This window comes from Drosophila persimilis, unplaced genomic scaffold (assembly GCF_003286085.1).
Source record: "Drosophila persimilis strain 14011-0111.01,24,50 unplaced genomic scaffold, DperRS2 tig00002172-arrow-arrow-pilon, whole genome shotgun sequence".
Classification (NCBI taxonomy): domain Eukaryota; kingdom Metazoa; phylum Arthropoda; class Insecta; order Diptera; family Drosophilidae; genus Drosophila; species Drosophila persimilis.
In genome coordinates this window covers 38,712-57,009 of record NW_020825641.1, presented here as the reverse complement: position 1 = coordinate 57,009, position 18,298 = coordinate 38,712, and the positions used below count along the sequence as shown (strand labels likewise).

Below are 18,298 nucleotides of genomic sequence, written 5' to 3'. Positions count from 1 at the left end.
ATACCCCAATACTCATTTTGAGTATCGGGTATAAAAATGTACATCTACTAAATTAAGACATATACTGCCCACAAAGAGAAATTAATAAAGCAACGCGCTTGGTTGCTGGCGGCTCACACCCCAGCCTCTCAGTTCCTCCCCTGTATGGAGCACTGAGTGCCCTCACCCAAAGCGGGTATATAATTGGAAAAAAAACTCAAAAAAACTGTGTGAATCAATCTGACTTGACAAAATCTCCACTCGCGTCGGTCGAAAAAATTTATTACCAAATCCAACCAAAGCCAATCCAGCGCAGCTATGCCACGCGGTTCCACTGCCAGAAGAGGACGACGACGACGAGGACCACACGGCGTCACAGCCAGGGATCGCCCCAAATCAGCCCTTTCCACTGCCAGCTCCGACAGCGCCGCCGACGGCGAAGCCAGCGCCGACGACAGCGCAGCCACCGGCGCCGGGGCAAACGCAGCGATACTGAGACGCCAATCCACCGACTCCCCACCTGGTTGGAGGCACTTCCTCCAATTCCTGGACCGGCTCCAGCCACCATTACCGCGTATGTGAGGACCACAAATACCGACACCTCCATCACGGCCACTCCAGCCACTCCGGCCACAAGCCCATCCCCGACCTGCCCTGCCCCAACAGCTGGGCGGCCATTCCCAATCTCACCAGCCAGGAGCAGTTCCAGATCGGCGATTGGGTGGAGGCGGTCCATACCCAGGAACGCCAGCGGCAGCAGAAGCAGCAGAACATCAGCAGCAGCAGCAGCGGTAGTCGCCGGCTTGAGGCATTGGCGGCGTCGGCAGCGGCAGCGGCGTCAGCCAAAGCACCGCAATGTCAAGCCAAGCCAAGCCTAGCGGTACCGGCGCGCCAATAATTCCGCTTCCCACACTCCAACACACACATACACGTATCGATGCACCGTATGCCGATGCTTCGTGTGGAGAGAGCCGGAAACAGCAAGGAACGAGAGAAGGCGCAAAGAGAGAGAGGGTAACGACCTCGTACCAGCGACAGTACGAGAGGGCACTCGAGCAGCCTCTACACGAACAGCAGCCAACACAAGATTCGTGCTCGAGTGCCCGTTCGGGGAGCGAGTTCGAACTCGAACCACAGCCATGGCACAAACCCCGCTCGATCGGCCACAGCAGCGGTTCCAAATGCAATGCACACAGCCAATACCACAACCACAATACAATGATGACATACATCAGCACACAAACAGCGACATCAAACACAAAAACGACAACTACAATTACGTCGGCAGCCAGACGATGCCTTAACAGCAATGTTAACAGGCGGACCCCCCCCACCACCGCCGCCAGAGGAACATCAGCAGCAGCAAACACATCAACAACAACAACAACATCAGCAATAGCAACAAAACACAGCCAATACCGATGATATCCCATCCACCTCTGCTGCAGCGGCCCGTTCGCCACTGAAGCGCGTCCGCGCCGAGGTGGATGACGATGACGATGATGACAGTGATGACTCGGATGCTGCAGCGACAGCACCAACCAACGACAATTATTCCCCCCCCATCATTCTGCCAGCTGTCCCCGACATTATGCCCTGGACAAGCTGCAGAATGACCCGAGGGTGGGCAACAGTAGCTATCACACCAAGCTCATCAGCGGCAATGGTGTCCGTATCCAGGCCCGCGACATGGCTACAGGGATGCCATCATGGCAATCCTGGGCGATGGCGACGGCAACGAGGCGATGACTGGCCACTACACACACCAGCACAAGAGTGACCGTGGGCTACGGATCGTCGTGCGAGATCTACACCACTCCACAAGCACCCAACTAATAAAAAATCAGATGGCCGAATTGGGTTATTATGTTATATTTATTAGAGCCATTAAAGGGAGATCCGATGGACAGCCGCTCGACCAGTTCGAGTTGGAGATAGCCCCCAAGCCGGATGAAAGCCACCACGATGTCCTCCAATTAACCCAGCTGGGCAACCAGTTGGTGACCGTTGAGAGGCAGGCCAAGCCGGTGGACCCAGCCCAGTGCCACAGATGTCAGGCATTCGGGCACACCCGCACCTACTGCAGGCGTTCATTCGTCTGTATGAAGTGTGCGGGTGCCCACGCGTCCACGGCATGTGCCAAGCCAAGGGCAGACGCCCCTAAATGCGCCAATTGCCAGGGCGCCCACATCAGCGCCTACAAGGGATGTCCGGCATTCAAGGCAGCAAGGGGCCGCCTTCTGTCCCACCGAGTGGCCATGCAGGAGTTGCGTCGCAAGCGCAGCTCGCTTCTGCAGCCATTGCCAGAGCAGCAGCCACCACCAGCAAGAACAACACCAGCACATCCAGGGCGCCGACAGCAGCAGCAACAGCAAGCTCAAACGCCAGCCAATCCCTGGCGCGGACAGCAGCAGCAGGCAGCATGGACGCCACTCAATGTCTCCTCTCCTGGGCGACGAAGAGGACAACAACATCAGCAGAAGCAGAAGCAGCAGCAGCCATACATACAAAAAAACAGACGCTGCTGCCTCTGGCCCACGCACTGGGCGACGACGTCCAGAGCAGCCATTGAGCCGTTCCCAGGCACAACAGCAGCAGCAGCTACAGCAGATGCAGCAGCACCAGCAGCAGCACCAGCACCAGGGAATGCACAAGAAGAACTCGATCCGCAATGGCGGAGATGTCCTCAAGCGCGGACGGGCACAGTCAGCGTAAGTATTGCCTCTCTCAAAGGGAAAACCATGGACACGATTGGGGAGCCTCTTCTTTATGGGATTACCCAAAGATATAAGTCTCGTTTGGAGGCATTGAGTGTCTTGAAAGGGAATCGGGAACAGATTAATAGAATAGATACGACCCTTTGGTGATATTTTGGCGATGTCCCTTCCGTTTAAAGACGGAAATTCTGCTGTTAAAATTCCAGTTTAGATCTCTGTTTGTTTGCCTCAATCAATCAACAATCAATAGCATAGCATAGTTGTTAGCTCTGTGACAAAGCATAGATACGTATCTACGGAGGAGATTGAAAGCAGTACAGGAGGCAGGTGGCAGCTGGACTAAGAGCTCTATTAAACGCCAGATCCCCTCCTCCATTGCACACTCTGGGCATTCTGGCAATCAAAAGTCGCGCTCTCTGTCGATGCGGGAGCGACGACAGCTGGACTGCAGTCCCATACCACGTAGTCAATCGGGTAAGGAATCACTCTCTCCCCCTGCTTGTGGATCCTTTGCTTAATCCAACTCCTCTGTCTTTTTGCAGGCGCCTCTCCCGTTTCCATTTCGGGATCCACAGCCACCGCTGGCGGAATGGCCTCCCATCCGCATGTGAATCTGCTGCACGCGGCCGAGCCGCATTACTACAATGCCCAGGGAGCCGTCTACTACACCAGCTACCACGGCTCCCCGCACGACCTGAGCTACGCCAGCTCCGCGGTCTCGCTGAACGCCTCGTGGGTGAACGCCAGCGGGCACAGCCCCCACACGCCCTACTACTCGGCGGCACAGATCTACATGCGCCCCAAGGGCGGCAGCACCACGCCCACTCCCAGCTGCAGCGGCAGCACGGGCAGCGGCAGCGGCAGTGGCAGCGGCAGCTGCAAGAAGGTTCCGCCGGAGGTGCCCAAGCGCACCTCTTCGATCACGGCACAGCAGCAGAGCCAGCTGCTGCTGCTGCAGCGCCAGACACCGCCGCCCCCGTCGCTGCTGCGGACCAACGGGCTCTGCAAGACGGCGGAGAACGGCAGCCTGACCTCCGTCCAGAGTTCCGGCTCAGACTCGAGCGTCACCTCGGCGGAGCGGAACATGAACAGCGACCTCGGATCGGACCGCAGCAACTCCCCCCACACGTGGAAGCGTGGCACGGCCCTGAACAGCTCCCAGCAGTTCTCCACGCACTCGGCCGACTCGGTATCGGTCTCGGTGCCCAGCGGAGGTGGAGGTGGAGCCGTTGTGGTCTCCGGCAGCCATAGCTGCTGCTGGGCCCGGAGCTTATGCCGCACAGATGCAGGCGGCCGTGGCAGCGGCCACAGCGGCGGGCGGAGTACCGCCGACGGACGATCATGCCGTCTCGTCGCACACCAGCGCCGCGCAGTACGAGCAGCACGAGCAGCAGCAGCTGCAGGCAGCGGCTCCGCCGCGGGCGTGGCCCAGAACTACAGATGTCGGAGACCATACGCAAGCGGCAGCGTACCGCGTGGGCCTCAATCTGTTCAACAAGAAGCCGGAGAAGGGCATCACCTATCTCATCCGCAGGGGCTTCCTCGAGAACACGCCACAGGGCGTGGCTCGTTTCCTGATCACGCGCAAGGGCCTCTCCCGCCAGATGATCGGCGAGTATCTGGGCAATCTGCAGAACCAGTTCAACATGGCCGTGCTCAGCTGCTTCGCCATGGAGCTGGACCTGTCCGGCCGCCAGGTGGACGTGGCCCTGCGCAAGTTCCAGGCCTACTTCCGGATGCCCGGGGAGGCGCAGAAGATTGAGCGGCTGATGGAGATCTTCTCGCAGCGCTACTGCGAGTGCAATGCGGACATTGTGGGGCGCCTAAGATCATCCGATACGGTAGAGTCTCCCCTCCCCTCCCCTCCTTGGAGGTTCGCCTACTAATACGATTTATATTTGTTCAGAGATCTTTGTGCTGGCATTTGCCATCATTATGCTCAATACGGATCTGCACACGCCCAATCTGAAGCCGGAAAGGCGCATGCGCGTCGAGGACTTCATCAAGAATCTGCGAGGCATCGACGATTGCCAAGACATTGACAAGGACATGCTGAGCGGCATCTATGAGCGCGTCAAGTCGGACGAGTTCAAGCCGGGCAGCGACCACGTCACCCAGGTGATGAAGGTGCAGGCCACCATTGTCGGCAAGAAGCCGAATCTGGCGCTGCCCCACCGGCGGCTGGTCTGCTATTGCCGCCTGTACGAGATACCCGACGTGAACAAGAAGGAGCGGCCGGGCGTCCACCAGCGCGAGGTGTTCCTCTTCAACGACCTGCTGGTCATCACCAAGATATTCAGCAAGAAGAAGACCTCCGTGACGTACACGTTCCGCAACAGCTTCCCGCTCTGCGGCACGGTGGTGACCCTGCTGGACATGCCCAACTATCCGTTCTGCATCCAGCTGTCGCAGAAGGTCGACGGTAAGATCCTGATCACCTTCAATGCCCGCAACGAGCACGACCGCTGCAAGTTTGCCGAGGATCTCAAGGAGTCCATCAGCGAGATGGACGAAATGGAATCGCTGCGCATCGAGGCAGAGCTGGAGCGCCAGAAGTCGGCGCGCAACCGGGCCCCGGGAACGCAGAGAACCGCGATAGTGGCGTGGCCGATGTGGAGGTGTGTCCCGTCCCTATGGCTCCCAGCCAGGCGGCGGCTCCCAGGCAGCCGGCGAGCAGGCAGCTGGCAACTCGGCCGACTCCACGCAGCAGCTGAAGCGCAGTGCGCTCAGCAACAGTCTCCTGGACATGCACGAGCAATGTGAGTTCTCAGACTCAAATTTTGATATGTGAGAGCGTTGTCTTATTCCGAGTCTCCTTCCAGTTGGCAACGAGAAGCCCCAGACGAGGCAGCGTCGGCTCCCTGGACAGCGGCATGAGCATCTCCTTCCAGTCGACCACCACGTCCAGCGCCTCGCGGGAGAATGCGGCGGCCATTGCAGCTGCCGCCAATGCAGCGGCGGCTGCCAAGATGCGTTTCAACATGCCGCCAACGGCGGCGATTGCCACGCCCAACAATGTGTATGCAGCGCCCGGAATGCAGGCGTACACGCATGCCAACTTTGTGCAGCAGTCGCAGGCCGCCTACATGATGCAGCAGCAGCAAATGCTTCAGCAACAGGCACAAATGCAAGCCCAGGCGCAAGCCCAGGCCCAAGCGCAGGCTCAGGCGCAGGCGCTACAGCAGCAGGGAGGCGGAGGAGCAGGAGTAGGAGGAGGAGCCGTGGTCACGGGTCGAATCCCTGGAAGGGAGAGGAAGGCCTCACACGCTCCGATGAGAACGCACGGTCGACGGAGGTCTAAGTCATCTACTCATCTACGTATTGTACATTTCCGTTGTTCAGCAAAGCGATAAATATTAAATCTATATATATATAGAGTCAAATATCTGTATAATCCGAATCGAAACGAACCGAAAGCCATTTTCTGCAACACCTAACAAACAAACATACACACACACCACACACAGCTTACGAGTATATAGTGAATTTTGAATGTTCCTTCGTTCTCTGCTAATATTAATTGATGTACATAAATTAAACAATTGTCTGTTTCCCGCACTATCTACTTGCTAAAATAAGTTTCTAAAACTAATTGTATATATATACATTCAGCATACACGCATACACGTACGATATACATATACATGTAGCCCCTACGATCTACGATAGCTATTCTCAATATATATATACAAACGTACACAATCTTCTCTACCAATTAATTACAAATGCGATCTATGAATGTACGATTACTAGTTCTATTAGCACATACTAACATCCCGCCCCGTTGAGTGCGCGGATGATAGTTTTTTTTGCCCCTGCTCCAGCCAATGCTCCACTAGCTCTACCTCACTCACCTGCAAATGCAACTAGTAGCTGCGGCACAGGAACCCACAGCAGCAGCAGCGGCGGCGGCGTTGGGCTGCTCCAGCTGCCCGCCCTGAGTATGCCCAATGCCAGACAAACTCGGATGCTGCAGCGACAGCACCAACCAACGACAATTATTCCCCCCCCCCATCATTCTGCCAGCTGTCCCCGACATTATGCCCATTCTGGACAAGCTGCAGAATGACCCGAGGGTGGGCAACAGTAGCTATCACACCAAGCTCATCAGCCGCAATGGTGTCCGTATCCAGGCCCGCGACATGGCTACCAGGGATGCCATCATGGCAATCCTGGGCGATGGCGACGGCAACGAGGCGATGACTGGCCACTACACACACCAGCACAAGAGTGACCGTGGGCTACGGATCGTCGTGCGAGATCTACACCACTCCACAAGCACCCAACTAATAAAAATCAGATGGCCGAATTGGGTTATGTTATATTTATTAGAGCCATTAAAGGGAGATCCGATGGACAGCCGCTCGACCAGTTCGAGTTGGAGATAGCCCCCAAGCCGGATGAAAGCCACCACGATGTCCTCCAATTAACCCAGCTGGGCAACCAGTTGGTGACCGTTGAGAGGCAGGCCAAGCCGGTGGACCCAGCCCACAGATGTCAGGCATTCGGGCACACCCGCACCTACTGCAGGCGTTCATTCGTCTGTATGAAGTGTGCGGGTGCCCACGCGTCCACGGCATGTGCCAAGCCAAGGGCAGACGCCCCTAAATGCGCCAATTGCCAGGGCGCCCACATCAGCGCCTACAAGGGATGTCCGGCATTCAAGGCAGCAAGGGGCCGCCTTCTGTCCCACCGAGTGGCCATGCAGGAGTTGCGTCGCAAGCGCAGCTCGCTTCTGCAGCCATTGCCAGAGCAGCAGCCACCACCAGCAAGAACAACACCACATCCAGGGCGCCGACAGCAGCAACAGCAAGCTCAAAACGCCAGCCAATCCCTGGCGCGGACAGCAGCAGCAGGCAGCATGGACGCCACTCAATGTCTCCTCTCCTGGGCGACGAAGAGGACAACAACATCAGCAGAAGCAGAAGCAGCAGCAGCCAATACATACAAAAAAAACAGACGCCTGCTGCCTCTGGCCCACGCACTGGGCGACGACGTCCAGAGCAGCCATTGAGCCGTTCCCAGGCACAACAGCAGCAGCAGCTAGCAGCTGCAACAGCAGCCGCAGCGCGAACAACAACAGCGACAGCAGCAGCAGCAGCTTGCCAACAACCGCTCCCGGCAGAAGATGCAGCCGAAACGCCAATCTTGCGAGGGATCCTGCAGCCAGGCACTGTTGGAGAATACGCAGAGGATGACGCGATTGGAAAAGAGGCTGGAAGCGATGATGTCACTACTCACCTCGCTCATCCAATCCAGGCAGTGACGGCAACTCCAGCAGTTCCAGTGACATCGGAAAATCCACCAACAATGGCAGCAGCAGCAGTGGTTGCCCCAGCTCCACAGCACCACAAAAAACGTCAGGGCCAATGCCAGCCGCCATTCCAGAGACGGATCCTGAAACGGATGAAGAAAATGATGACGATGAGATGTGGACAGATGACGACCCATGGATGACATTAAGGCCTACGCCCGCAACATGAGGTACCATCTTGACAACCAGATATCCTGGAACGCTGTGTACTAATTGGACACATCTCTGCCACTGCAATGGATTAAATGACAAATGCATATCAACCGCATGCCACAACAAAAATTAACAACGGACGCTGCCGCCATCAAAGCAATTAAATAAAACATCAACACACACACAAACATCCATTACACTTGGGCGGCCGGACCTGTGCCGTTCGAGTAGATGTGTGTCGTGTCCGCCATCGTCCTTAGCTGGTGGCCGGATCCAGTGCCATGGCATTCAGAGTGCCCTATGGTCCTGGAAAAGGAAGAATCCATCAGCCACACATACGATTAAAAAGGGCGCTCAAAATACTTACCGCCAGCCATTCAGACACACACACAAACATCCATTACACTTGGGCGGCCGGACCTGGGCCGTTCGAGTTATGCCATCGCCATCGTCCTTAGTTGGTGGCCGGATCCAGTGCCATGGCATTCAGAGTGCCCTATGGTCCTGGAAAAGGAAAAATCCATCAGCCACACATACGATTAAAAAAGGGCTCTCAAAATACCTACCGCCAGCCATTCAGACACACACACACACACATCCATTACACTTGGGCGGCCGGACCTGGGCCGTTCGAGTTATGCCATCGCCATAGTCCTTAGTTGGTGGCCGGATCCAGTGCCATGGCATTCAGAGTGCCCTATGGTCCTGGAAAAGGAAAAATCCATCAGCCACCATACGATTAAAAAAGGGCTCTCAAAATACCTACCGCCAGCCATTCAGACACACCACACACACACACTCCATTACACTTGGGCGGCCTGCAACACTGCACATTTCTGCACATTTCGATCTCATTTCTTTAACCCCTTCTTCCCCCCCTTATTGTTACTATCGTATTAGGGCGGTTCTCCGACACCCCACTAAAAAAAATTATTACAATCTGTGATAAAAACTTCGGCGGCAACGGTGCTGACAATTGATTATCGGTTTCGTAATCGACTTTCAAATCAGCATCAGTTGCCGCCACACCCCACTACGGCCTAAATTGAGCCAATATGCAAGTCTTCGCATATATCCTACGTTCCCTATAAACTGCCCGCCCAGGCGGCAAGGGTAGTAGAGGGGACTGAAGACCACATACCGCATTACAACCAACAAAACATCAAAGTTGACAAACTCACAGGGGATCAAATCAAATTTTAAGTTAGGAATAATTACAAAGAAGAGACAGCATACTTTTGAAGCGCGGCCCCCACTTTACTTTCTTGACTCACACCGCACACACACACACTTGACACCCTCTTGACAATTCATACTTTTGGAGCCTTTTGCCCCGATCGTGGAATCGAGTCTCGAGTCTGGATCTCTGTCCAAACGAGAAAAAGTCGTGTCGTGAGCGTTGTGGAGTCGAGTCGTGTTTGAGGTTTAGTCCCTCCGTCCAAAGTGCCGAAAGTTTATCTCTCTCTCTTTCTCTTTTTCCCTTGCCCCCCCCTCCCCCCTGCTGACTGCGGGCCTAGTCGAGGTTACAAGTGTTTACGTTGCTGCAGTTTATATGTTTGTAAATTATTGTGCCATTAAATGTACCAGTAAAAAAGTGTTTGAGTGCCGTTTAAAGTTAAATTGTAAAAAAAAGAGGGGGAACGTTGTGAGTTGCTGCGGACACCGCAACTCTACGGTTATACCCGATACTAAGTCAGTATGGCTCTTCTCCGGCAGACGCCGCTAATATTTAACGACACGACAAGAGAGTCGACAAGACAGGAAATCAGTCTGAGCGTGACGTCGGGCGCTGCGTAGCCACTGCAAATTGATTTGTTCCTTTTGGCTAAAAAATGGTCTGATCTGATCCAGATTCAACAATCTAATAGATATGGTCATTATCTATGATTCTGCGTTTTTAGTTTTCTCAAATCTGCAATATTGTGGATGCAACAGATTTTCGTCCTTTGTGGGGCGGATGGGGGTGGGGCGAAATTCTGAGATATACGTTTTATAGTGACATCTTAAGGAGTGTGTGCACCAAATTTGGTTACTCTAGCCTTAATAGTCTCTGAGATTTGTGGTTGCCTCAGATTTTCGTCCTTTGCGGGGGCGGAAGGGGGTGTGGCGAAATTTGGACAGGAACGGTCAAGGTCCGATATCACAGGAGTGTGGATACCAAATTTGGTTGCTCTGGCTTTTATAGGTTCTGAGATCCTTGAACTCATATTTTGCAATTGGCAAAACCGACCATGAAACCTGTGTGTTAGAGTGAGACAGAGCGAGAAAGAGTGAAATTGTTTTCGTGATTCTGGCTGTAATAATTATACGATCTGGTTCAGATTTTGCACTCTAGAAGATATAGTCATCTCTTACGATTCTGCGTTTTTAGTTTTCTCGTATCGTCGAAATTGTGGATGCCACAGATTTCGCCTTTTGTGGGGGCGGAAGTGGGGCGGGGCAAAGTTTTGAAATATTTTTGGAGCAGTGACATATCACAGAAGTCTGGATCCAAAACATCGTTGCTCTAGCTCTTATAGTCTTTGAGCATTAGGCGCTGAAGGGGACGGACAGACGGACAGAGACGGACGGACGGACAGACAGACAGGGCTCAATCGACTCGGCTATTGATGCTGATCAAGAATATATATACTTTATAGGGTCGGAAACGATTCCTTCTGGACGTTACACACATCCACTTTTACCACAAATCTAATATACCCCAATACTCATTTTGAGTATCGGGTATAAAAATGTACATCTACTAAATTAAGACATATACCCACAAAGAGAAATTAATAAAGCAACGCGCTTGGTTGCTGGCGGCTCACACCCCAGCCTCTCAGTTCCTCCCCTGTATGGAGCACTGAGTGCCCTCAACCCAAAGCGGGTATATAATTGGAAAAAAAAACTCAAAAAAAACTGTGTGAATCAATCTGACTTGACAAAATCTCCACTCGCGTCGGTCGAAAAAATTTATTACCAAATCCAACCAAAGCCAATCCAGCGCAGCTATGCCACGCGGTTCCACTGCCAGAAGAGGACGACGACGACGAGGACCACACGGTCGTCACAGCCAGGGATCGCCCCAAATCAGCCCATTTCCACTGCCAAGCTCCGACAGCGCCGCCGACGGCGAAGCCAGCGCCGACAGCGCAGCCACCGGCGCCGTGGCAGACGCAGCGATACTGAGACGCCAATCCACCGACTCGCCACCTGGTTGGAGGCACTTCCTCCAATTCCTGGACCGGCTCCAGCCACCATTACCGTGTATGTGAGGACCACAAATACCGACACCACCATCACGGCCACTCCGGCCACTCCGGCCACAAGCCCCCATCCCCGACCTGCGCTGCGCCCTCAGCTGGGCGGCCATTCCCAATCTCACCAGCCAGGAGCAGTTCCAGATCGGCGATTGGGTTGAGGCGGTCCATACCCAGGAACGCCAGCGGCAGCAGAAGCAGCAGAACATCAGCAGCAGCCAGCAGCGGTAGTCGCCGGCTTGAGGCATTGGCGGCGTCGGCAGCGGCCAGCGGCCGTCAGCCAAAGCACCGCAATGTCAAGCACCGCTATGCCAAGCCAAGCCAAGCCTAGCGGTACCGAGCGCGCCAATAATTCCGCTTCCCACACTCCAACACACACATACACGTATCGATGCACCGTATGCCGATTGCTTCGTGTGGAGAGAGCCCGGAAACAGCAAGGAACGAGAGAAGGCGCAAAGAGAGAGCGGGTAACGACCTCGTACCAGCGACAGTACGAGAGGGCACTCGAGCAGCCTCTACACGAACAGCAGCCAACACAAGATTCGTGCTCGAGTGCCCGTTCGGGAGCGAGTTCGAACTCGAACCACAGCCATGGCACAAACCCCGCTCGATCGGCCACAGCAGCGGTTCCAAATGCAATGCACACAGCCAATACCACAACCACAAATACAATGATGACATACATCAGCACACAAACAGCGACATCAAACACAAAAACGACAACTACAATTACGTCGGCAGCCAGACGATGCCTGTTAACAGCAATGTTAACAGGCGGACCCCCCCCCACCACCGCCGCCAGAGGAACATCAGCAGCAGCAAACACATCAACAACAACAACAACATCAGCCAATAGCAACAAACACAGCCAATACCGATGATATCCCATCCACCTCTGCTGCAGCGGCCCGTTCGCCACTGAAGCGCGTCCGCGCCGAGTGGATGACGATGACGATGATGACAGTGATGACTCGGATGCTGCAGCGACAGCACCAACCAACGACAATTATTCCCCCCCCCATCATTCTGCCAGCTGTCCCCGACATTATGCCCATTCTGGACAAGCTGCAGAATGACCGAGGGTGGGCAACAGTAGCTATCACACCAAGCTCATCAGCCGCAATGGTGTCCGTATCCAGGCCCGCGACATGGCTACCAGGGATGCCATCATGGCGGCTGGCATTGGCCCTGACGTTTTTTGTGGTGGCTGTGGAGCTGGGGCAACCACTGCTGCTGCTGCCATTGTTGGTGGATTTTCCGATGTCACTGGAACTGCTGGAGTTGCCGTCACTGCCTGGGATTGATGAGCGAGGTGAGTAGTGACATCATCGCTTCCAGCCTCTTTTCCAATCGCGTCATCCTCTGCGTATTCTCCAACAGTGCCTGGCTGCAGGATCCCTCGCAAGATTGGCGTTTCGGCTGCATCTTCTGCCGGGAGCGGTTGTTGGCAAGCTGCTGCTGCTGCAGTCGCTGTTGTTGTTCGCGCTGCGGCTGCTGTTGCAGCTGCTGTAGCTGCTGCTGCTGTTGTGCCTGGGAACGGCTTCAATGGCTGCTCTGGACGTCGTCGCCCAGTGCGTGGGCCAGAGGCAGCAGGCGTCTGTTTTTTTGTATGATTGGCTGCTGCTGCTTCTGCTTCTGCTGATGTTGTTGTCCTCTTCGTCGCCCAGGAGAAGGAGACATTGAGTGGCGTCCACTGCTGCCTGCTGCTGCTGTCCGCGCCAGGGATTGGCTGGCGTTTGAGCTTGCTGTTGCTGCTGCTGTCGGCGCCCTGGATGTGCTGGTGTTGTTCTTGCTGGTGGTGGCTGCTGCTCTGGCAATGGCTGCAGAAGCGAGCTGCGCTTGCGACGCAACTCCTGCATGGCCACTCGGTGGGACAGAAGGCGGCCCCTTGCTGCCTTGAATGCCGGACATCCCTTGTAGGCGCTGATGTGGGCGCCCTGGCAATTGGCGCATTTAGGGGCGTCTGCCCTTGGCTTGGCACATGCCGTGGACGCGTGGGCACCCGCACACTTCATACAGACGAATGAACGCCTGCAGTAGGTGCGGGTGTGCCCGAATGCCTGACATCTGTGGCACTGGGCTGGGTCCACCGGCTTGGCCTGCCTCTCAACGGTCACCAACTGGTTGCCCAGCTGGGTTAATTGGAGGACATCGTGGTGGCTTTCATCCGGCTTGGGGGCTATCTCCAACTCGAACTGGTCGAGCGGCTGTCCATCGGATCTCCCTTTAATGGCTCTAATAAATATAACATAATAACCCAATTCGGCCATCTGATTTTTTATTAGTTGGGTGCTTGTGGAGTGGTGTAGATCTCGCACGACGATCCGTAGCCCACGGTCACTCTTGTGCTGGTGTGTGTAGTGGCCAGTCATCGCCTCGTTGCCGTCGCCATCGCCCAGGATTGCCATGATGGCATCCCTGGTAGCCATGTCGCGGGCCTGGATACGGACACCATTGCGGCTGATGAGCTTGGTGTGATAGCTACTGTTGCCCACCCTCGGGTCATTCTGCAGCTTGTCCAGAATGGGCATAATGTCGGGACAGCTGGCAGAATGATGGGGGGGGGGGGGGAATAATGTCGTTGGTTGGTGCTGTCGCTGCAGCATCCGATTTTGTCTGGCATTGGGCATACTCAGGGCGGGCAGCTGGAGCAGCCCAACGCCGCCGCCGCTGCTGCTGCTGTGGGTTCCTGTGCCGCAGCTACTAGTTGCATTTGCAGGTGAGTGAGGTAGAGCTAGTGGAGCATTGGCTGGGAGCAGGGGCCAAAAAAACTATCATCCGCGCACTCAACGGGGCGGGATGTTAGTATGTGCTAATAGAACTAGTAATCGTACATTCATAGATCGATTGTAATTAATTGGTAGAGAAGATTAGATAAAAATGTGTTGGTTTTTTTGGGGGGGGGGGGGTGGGGGGGGGGTGGGGGGGGGCGTTATGTGCTTAGAGGTTGCCTGGGTTAAATTGTTGTTTCAAGTTCTTGGAGGAAGTCAAGTGTTATACAATTTGTTTGTATATATACATATATATATATATATATCTATATATATGTGTGTAAGTGTTTGTATATATATATTGAGAATAGCTATCGTAGATCGTAGGGGCTACATGTATATGTATATCGTACGTGTATGCGTGTATGCTGAATGTATATATATACAATTAGTTTTAGAAACTTATTTTAGCAAGTAGATAGTGCGGGAAACAGACAATTGTTTAATTTATGTACATCAATTAATATTAGCAGAGAACGAAGGAACATTCAAATTTCACTATATACTCGTAAGCTGTGTGTGTGGTGTGTGTGTATGTTTGTTTGTTAGGTGTTGCAGAAAAAATGGCTTTCGGTTCGTTTCGATTCGGATTATACAGATATTTGACTCTATATGCTATATAGATTTAATATTTATCGCTTTGCTGAACAACGGAAATGTACAATACGTAGATGAGTAGATGACCTTAGACCTCCGTCGACCGTGCGTTCTCATCGGAGCGTGAGGCCTTCCTCTCCCTTCCAGGGATTCGACCCGTTGACCACGGCTCCTCCTCCTACTCCTGCTCCTCCGCCTCCCTGCTGCTGTAGCGCCTGCGCCTGAGCCTGCGCTTGGGCCTGGGGCTTTGCGCCTGGGCTTTGCATTGTGTGCCTGTTGCTGAAGCATTTGCTGCTGCTTGCATCATGTAGGCGGCCTGCGACTGCTGCACAAAGTTGGCATGCGTGTACGCCTGCATTCGGGCGCTGCATACACATTGTTGGGCGTGGCAATCGCCGCCGTTGGCGGCATGTTGAAACGCATCTTGGCAGCCGCCGCTGCATTGGCGGCAGCTGCAATGCCGCCGCATTTCTCCCGCGAGGCGCTGGACGTGGTGGTCGACTGGAAGGAGATGCTCATGCCGCTGTCCAGGGAGCCGACGCTGCCTCGTCGCTGGGGCTTCTCGTTGCCAACTGGAAGGAGACTCGAATAAGACAAACGCTCTCACATATCAAATTGAGTCTGAGAACTCACATTGCTCGTGCATGTCCAGGAGACTGTTGCTGAGCGCACTGCGCTTCAGCTGCTGCGTGGAGTCGGCCGAGTTGCCAGCTGCCTGCTCGCCGGCTGCCTGGGAGCCGCCGCCTGGCTGGGAGCCATAGGGACAGGGACACACCTCCACATCGGCCACGCCACTATCGCGGTTCTCTGCGTTCCCCGGGGCCCGGTTGCGCGCCGACTTCTGGCGCTCCAGCTCTGCCTCGATGCGCAGCGATTCCTTTCGTCCATCTCGCTGATGGACTCCTTGAGATCCTCGGCAAACTTGCAGCGGTCGTGCTCGTTGCGGGCATTGAAGGTGATCAGGATCTTACCGTCGACCTTCTGCGACAGCTGGATGCAGAACGGATAGTTGGGCATGTCCAGCAGGGGTCACCACCGTGCCGCAGAGCGGGAAGCTGTTGCGGAACGTGTACGTCACGGAGGTCTTCTTCTTGCTGAATATCTTGGTGATGACCAGCAGGTCGTTGAAGAGGAACACCATCGCGCTGGTGGACGCCCGGCCGCTCCTTCTTGTTCACGTCGGGTATCTCGTACAGGCGGCAATAGCAGACCAGCCGCCGGTGGGGCAGCGCCAGATTCGGCTTCTTGCCGACAATGGTGGCCTGCACCTTCATCACCTGGGTGACGTGGTCGCTGCCCGGCTTGAACTCGTCCGACTTGACGCGCTCATAGATGCCGCTCAAGCATGTCCTTGTCAATGTCGTGGCAATCGTCGAATGCCTCGCAGATTCTTGATGAAGTCCTCGACGCGCATGCGCCTTTCCGGCTTCAGATTGGGCGTGTGCAGATCGTATTGAGCATAATGATGGCAAATGCCAGCACAAAGATCTGTAAACAAATATAAATCGGATTAGTAGGCGAACCTCCAAGGAGGGGAGGGGAGGGGAGACTCTACCGTATCGGATGATCTTAGGCGCCCCACAATGTCCGCATTGCACTCGCAGTAGCGCTGCGAGAAGATCTCCATCAGCCGCTCAATCTTCTGCGCCTCCCCGGGCATCCGGAAGTAGGCCTGGAACTTGCGCAGGGCCACGTCCACCTGGCGGCCGGACAGGTCCAGCTCCATGGCGAAGCAGCTGAGCACGGCCATGTTGAACTGGTTCTGCAGATTGCCCAGATACTCGCCGATCATCTGGCGGGAGAGGCCCTTGCGCGTGATCAGGAAACGAGCCACGCCCTGTGGCGTGTTCTCGAGGAAGCCCCTGCGGATGAGATAGGTGATGCCCTTCTCCGGCTTCTTGTTGAACAGATTGAGGCCCACGCGGTACTGCCGCTTGCGTATGGTCTCCGACATCTTGTAGTTCTGGGCCACGCCCGCGGCGGAGGCCGCTGCCTGCAGCTGCTGCTGCTCGTGCTGCTGCTGTTCGTGCTGCTCGTACTGCGCGGCGCTGGTGTGCGACGAGACGGCATGATCGTCCGTCGGCGGTACTCCGCCCGCCGCTGTGGCCGCTGCCACGGCCGCCTGCATCTGTGCGGCATAAGCTCCGGGCCCAGCAGCAGCTATGGCTGCTCCGGAGACCACAACGGCTCCACCTCCACCTCCGCTGGGCACCGAGACCGATACCGAGTCGGCCGAGTGCGTGGAGAACTGCTGGGAGCTGTTCAGGGCCGTGCCACGCTTCCACGTGTGGGGGGAGTTGCTGCGGTCCGATCCGAGGTCGCTGTTCATGTTCCGCTCCGCCGAGGTGACGCTCGAGTCTGAGCCGGAACTCTGGACGGAGGTCAGGCTGCCGTTCTCCGCCGTCTTGCAGAGCCCGTTGGTCCGCAGCAGCGACGGGGGCGGCGGTGTCTGGCGCTGCAGCAGCAGCAGCTGGCTCTGCTGCTGTGCCGTGATCGAAGAGGTGCGCTTGGGCACCTCCGGCGGAACCTTCTTGCAGCTGCCGCTGCCACTGCCGCTGCCGCTGCCCGTGCTGCCGCTGCAGCTGGGAGTGGGCGTGGTGCTGCCGCCCTTGGGGCGCATGTAGATCTGTGCCGCCGAGTAGTAGGGCGTGTGGGGGCTGTGCCCGCTGGCGTTCACCCACGAGGCGTTCAGCGAGACGTCCGCGGAGCTGGCGTAGCTCAGGTCGTGCGGGGAGCCGTGGTAGCTGGTGTAGTAGACGGCTCCCTGGGCATTGTAGTAATGCGGCTCGGCCGCGTGCAGCAGATTCACATGCGGATGGGAGGCCATTCCGCCAGCGGTGGCTGTGGATCCCGAAATGGAAACGGGAGAGGCGCCTGCAAAAAGACAGAGGAGTTGGATTAAGCAAAGGATCCACAAGCAGGGGGAGAGAGTGATTCCTTACCCGATTGACTACGTGGTATGGGACTGCAGTCCAGCTGTCGTCGCTCCCGCATCGACAGAGAGCGCGACTTTTGATTGCCAGAATGCCCAGAGTGTGCAATGGAGGAGGGGATCTGGCGTTTAATAGAGCTCTTAGTCCAGCTGCCACCTGCCTCCTGTACTGCTTTCAATCTCCTCCGTAGATACGTATCTATGCTTTGTCACAGAGCTAACAACTATGCTATGCTATTGATTGTTGATTGATTGAGGCAAAACAAACAGAGATCTAAACTGGAATTTTTAACAGCAGAATTTCCGTCTTTAAACGGAAGGGACATCGCCAAAATATCACCAAAGGGTCGTATCTATTCTATTAATCTGTTCCCGATTCCCTTTCAAGACACTCAATGCCTCCAAACGAGACTTATATCTTTGGGTAATCCCATAAAGAAGAGGCTCCCCAATCGTGTCCATGGTTTTCCCTTTGAGAGAGGCAATACTTACGCTGACTGTGCCCGTCCGCGCTTGAGGACATCTCCGCCATTGCGGATCGAGTTCTTCTTGTGCATTCCCTGGTGCTGGTGCTGCTGCTGCTGGTGCTG

General features: G+C 55.3%; 1 protein-coding gene and 1 pseudogene across 1 annotated transcript; one reads left to right on the top strand and one right to left on the bottom strand.

Moving 5' to 3' along the window:
• Window positions 1-2,625: 2,625 nt before the first annotated feature.
• Window positions 2,626-6,059, top strand: LOC113567181 (annotated as a pseudogene).
• A 10,145-nt stretch (window positions 6,060-16,204) lies between these two features.
• LOC113567180 (IQ motif and SEC7 domain-containing protein 3-like) lies at window positions 16,205-17,925 on the bottom strand. The gene is made up of 3 exons (XM_026994353.1): window positions 17,719-17,925; window positions 16,332-17,650; window positions 16,205-16,264 (listed from the first exon to the last, which is right to left on the bottom strand). Exons 1-3 carry the CDS (start codon window positions 17,768-17,770, stop codon window positions 16,205-16,207), a joined length of 1,431 nt encoding a protein of 476 aa, XP_026850154.1. The 5' UTR covers window positions 17,771-17,925.
• Window positions 17,926-18,298: the final 373 nt, after the last annotated feature.

Excerpts from the sequence above, each read along its gene's own strand:
- LOC113567180 (XM_026994353.1), bottom strand. The coding sequence starts at position 17,770 with ATGCGGGAGCGACGACAGCTGGACTGCAGTCCCATACCACGTAGTCAA. Across the intron at positions 17,651-17,718 it reads CATACCACGTAGTCAATCGG|GCGCCTCTCCCGTTTCCATT; the intron begins GTAAGGAATCAC and ends GTCTTTTTGCAG. Across the intron at positions 16,265-16,331 it reads GCCTAAGATCATCCGATACG|ATCTTTGTGCTGGCATTTGC; the intron begins GTAGAGTCTCCC and ends ATTTGTTTACAG.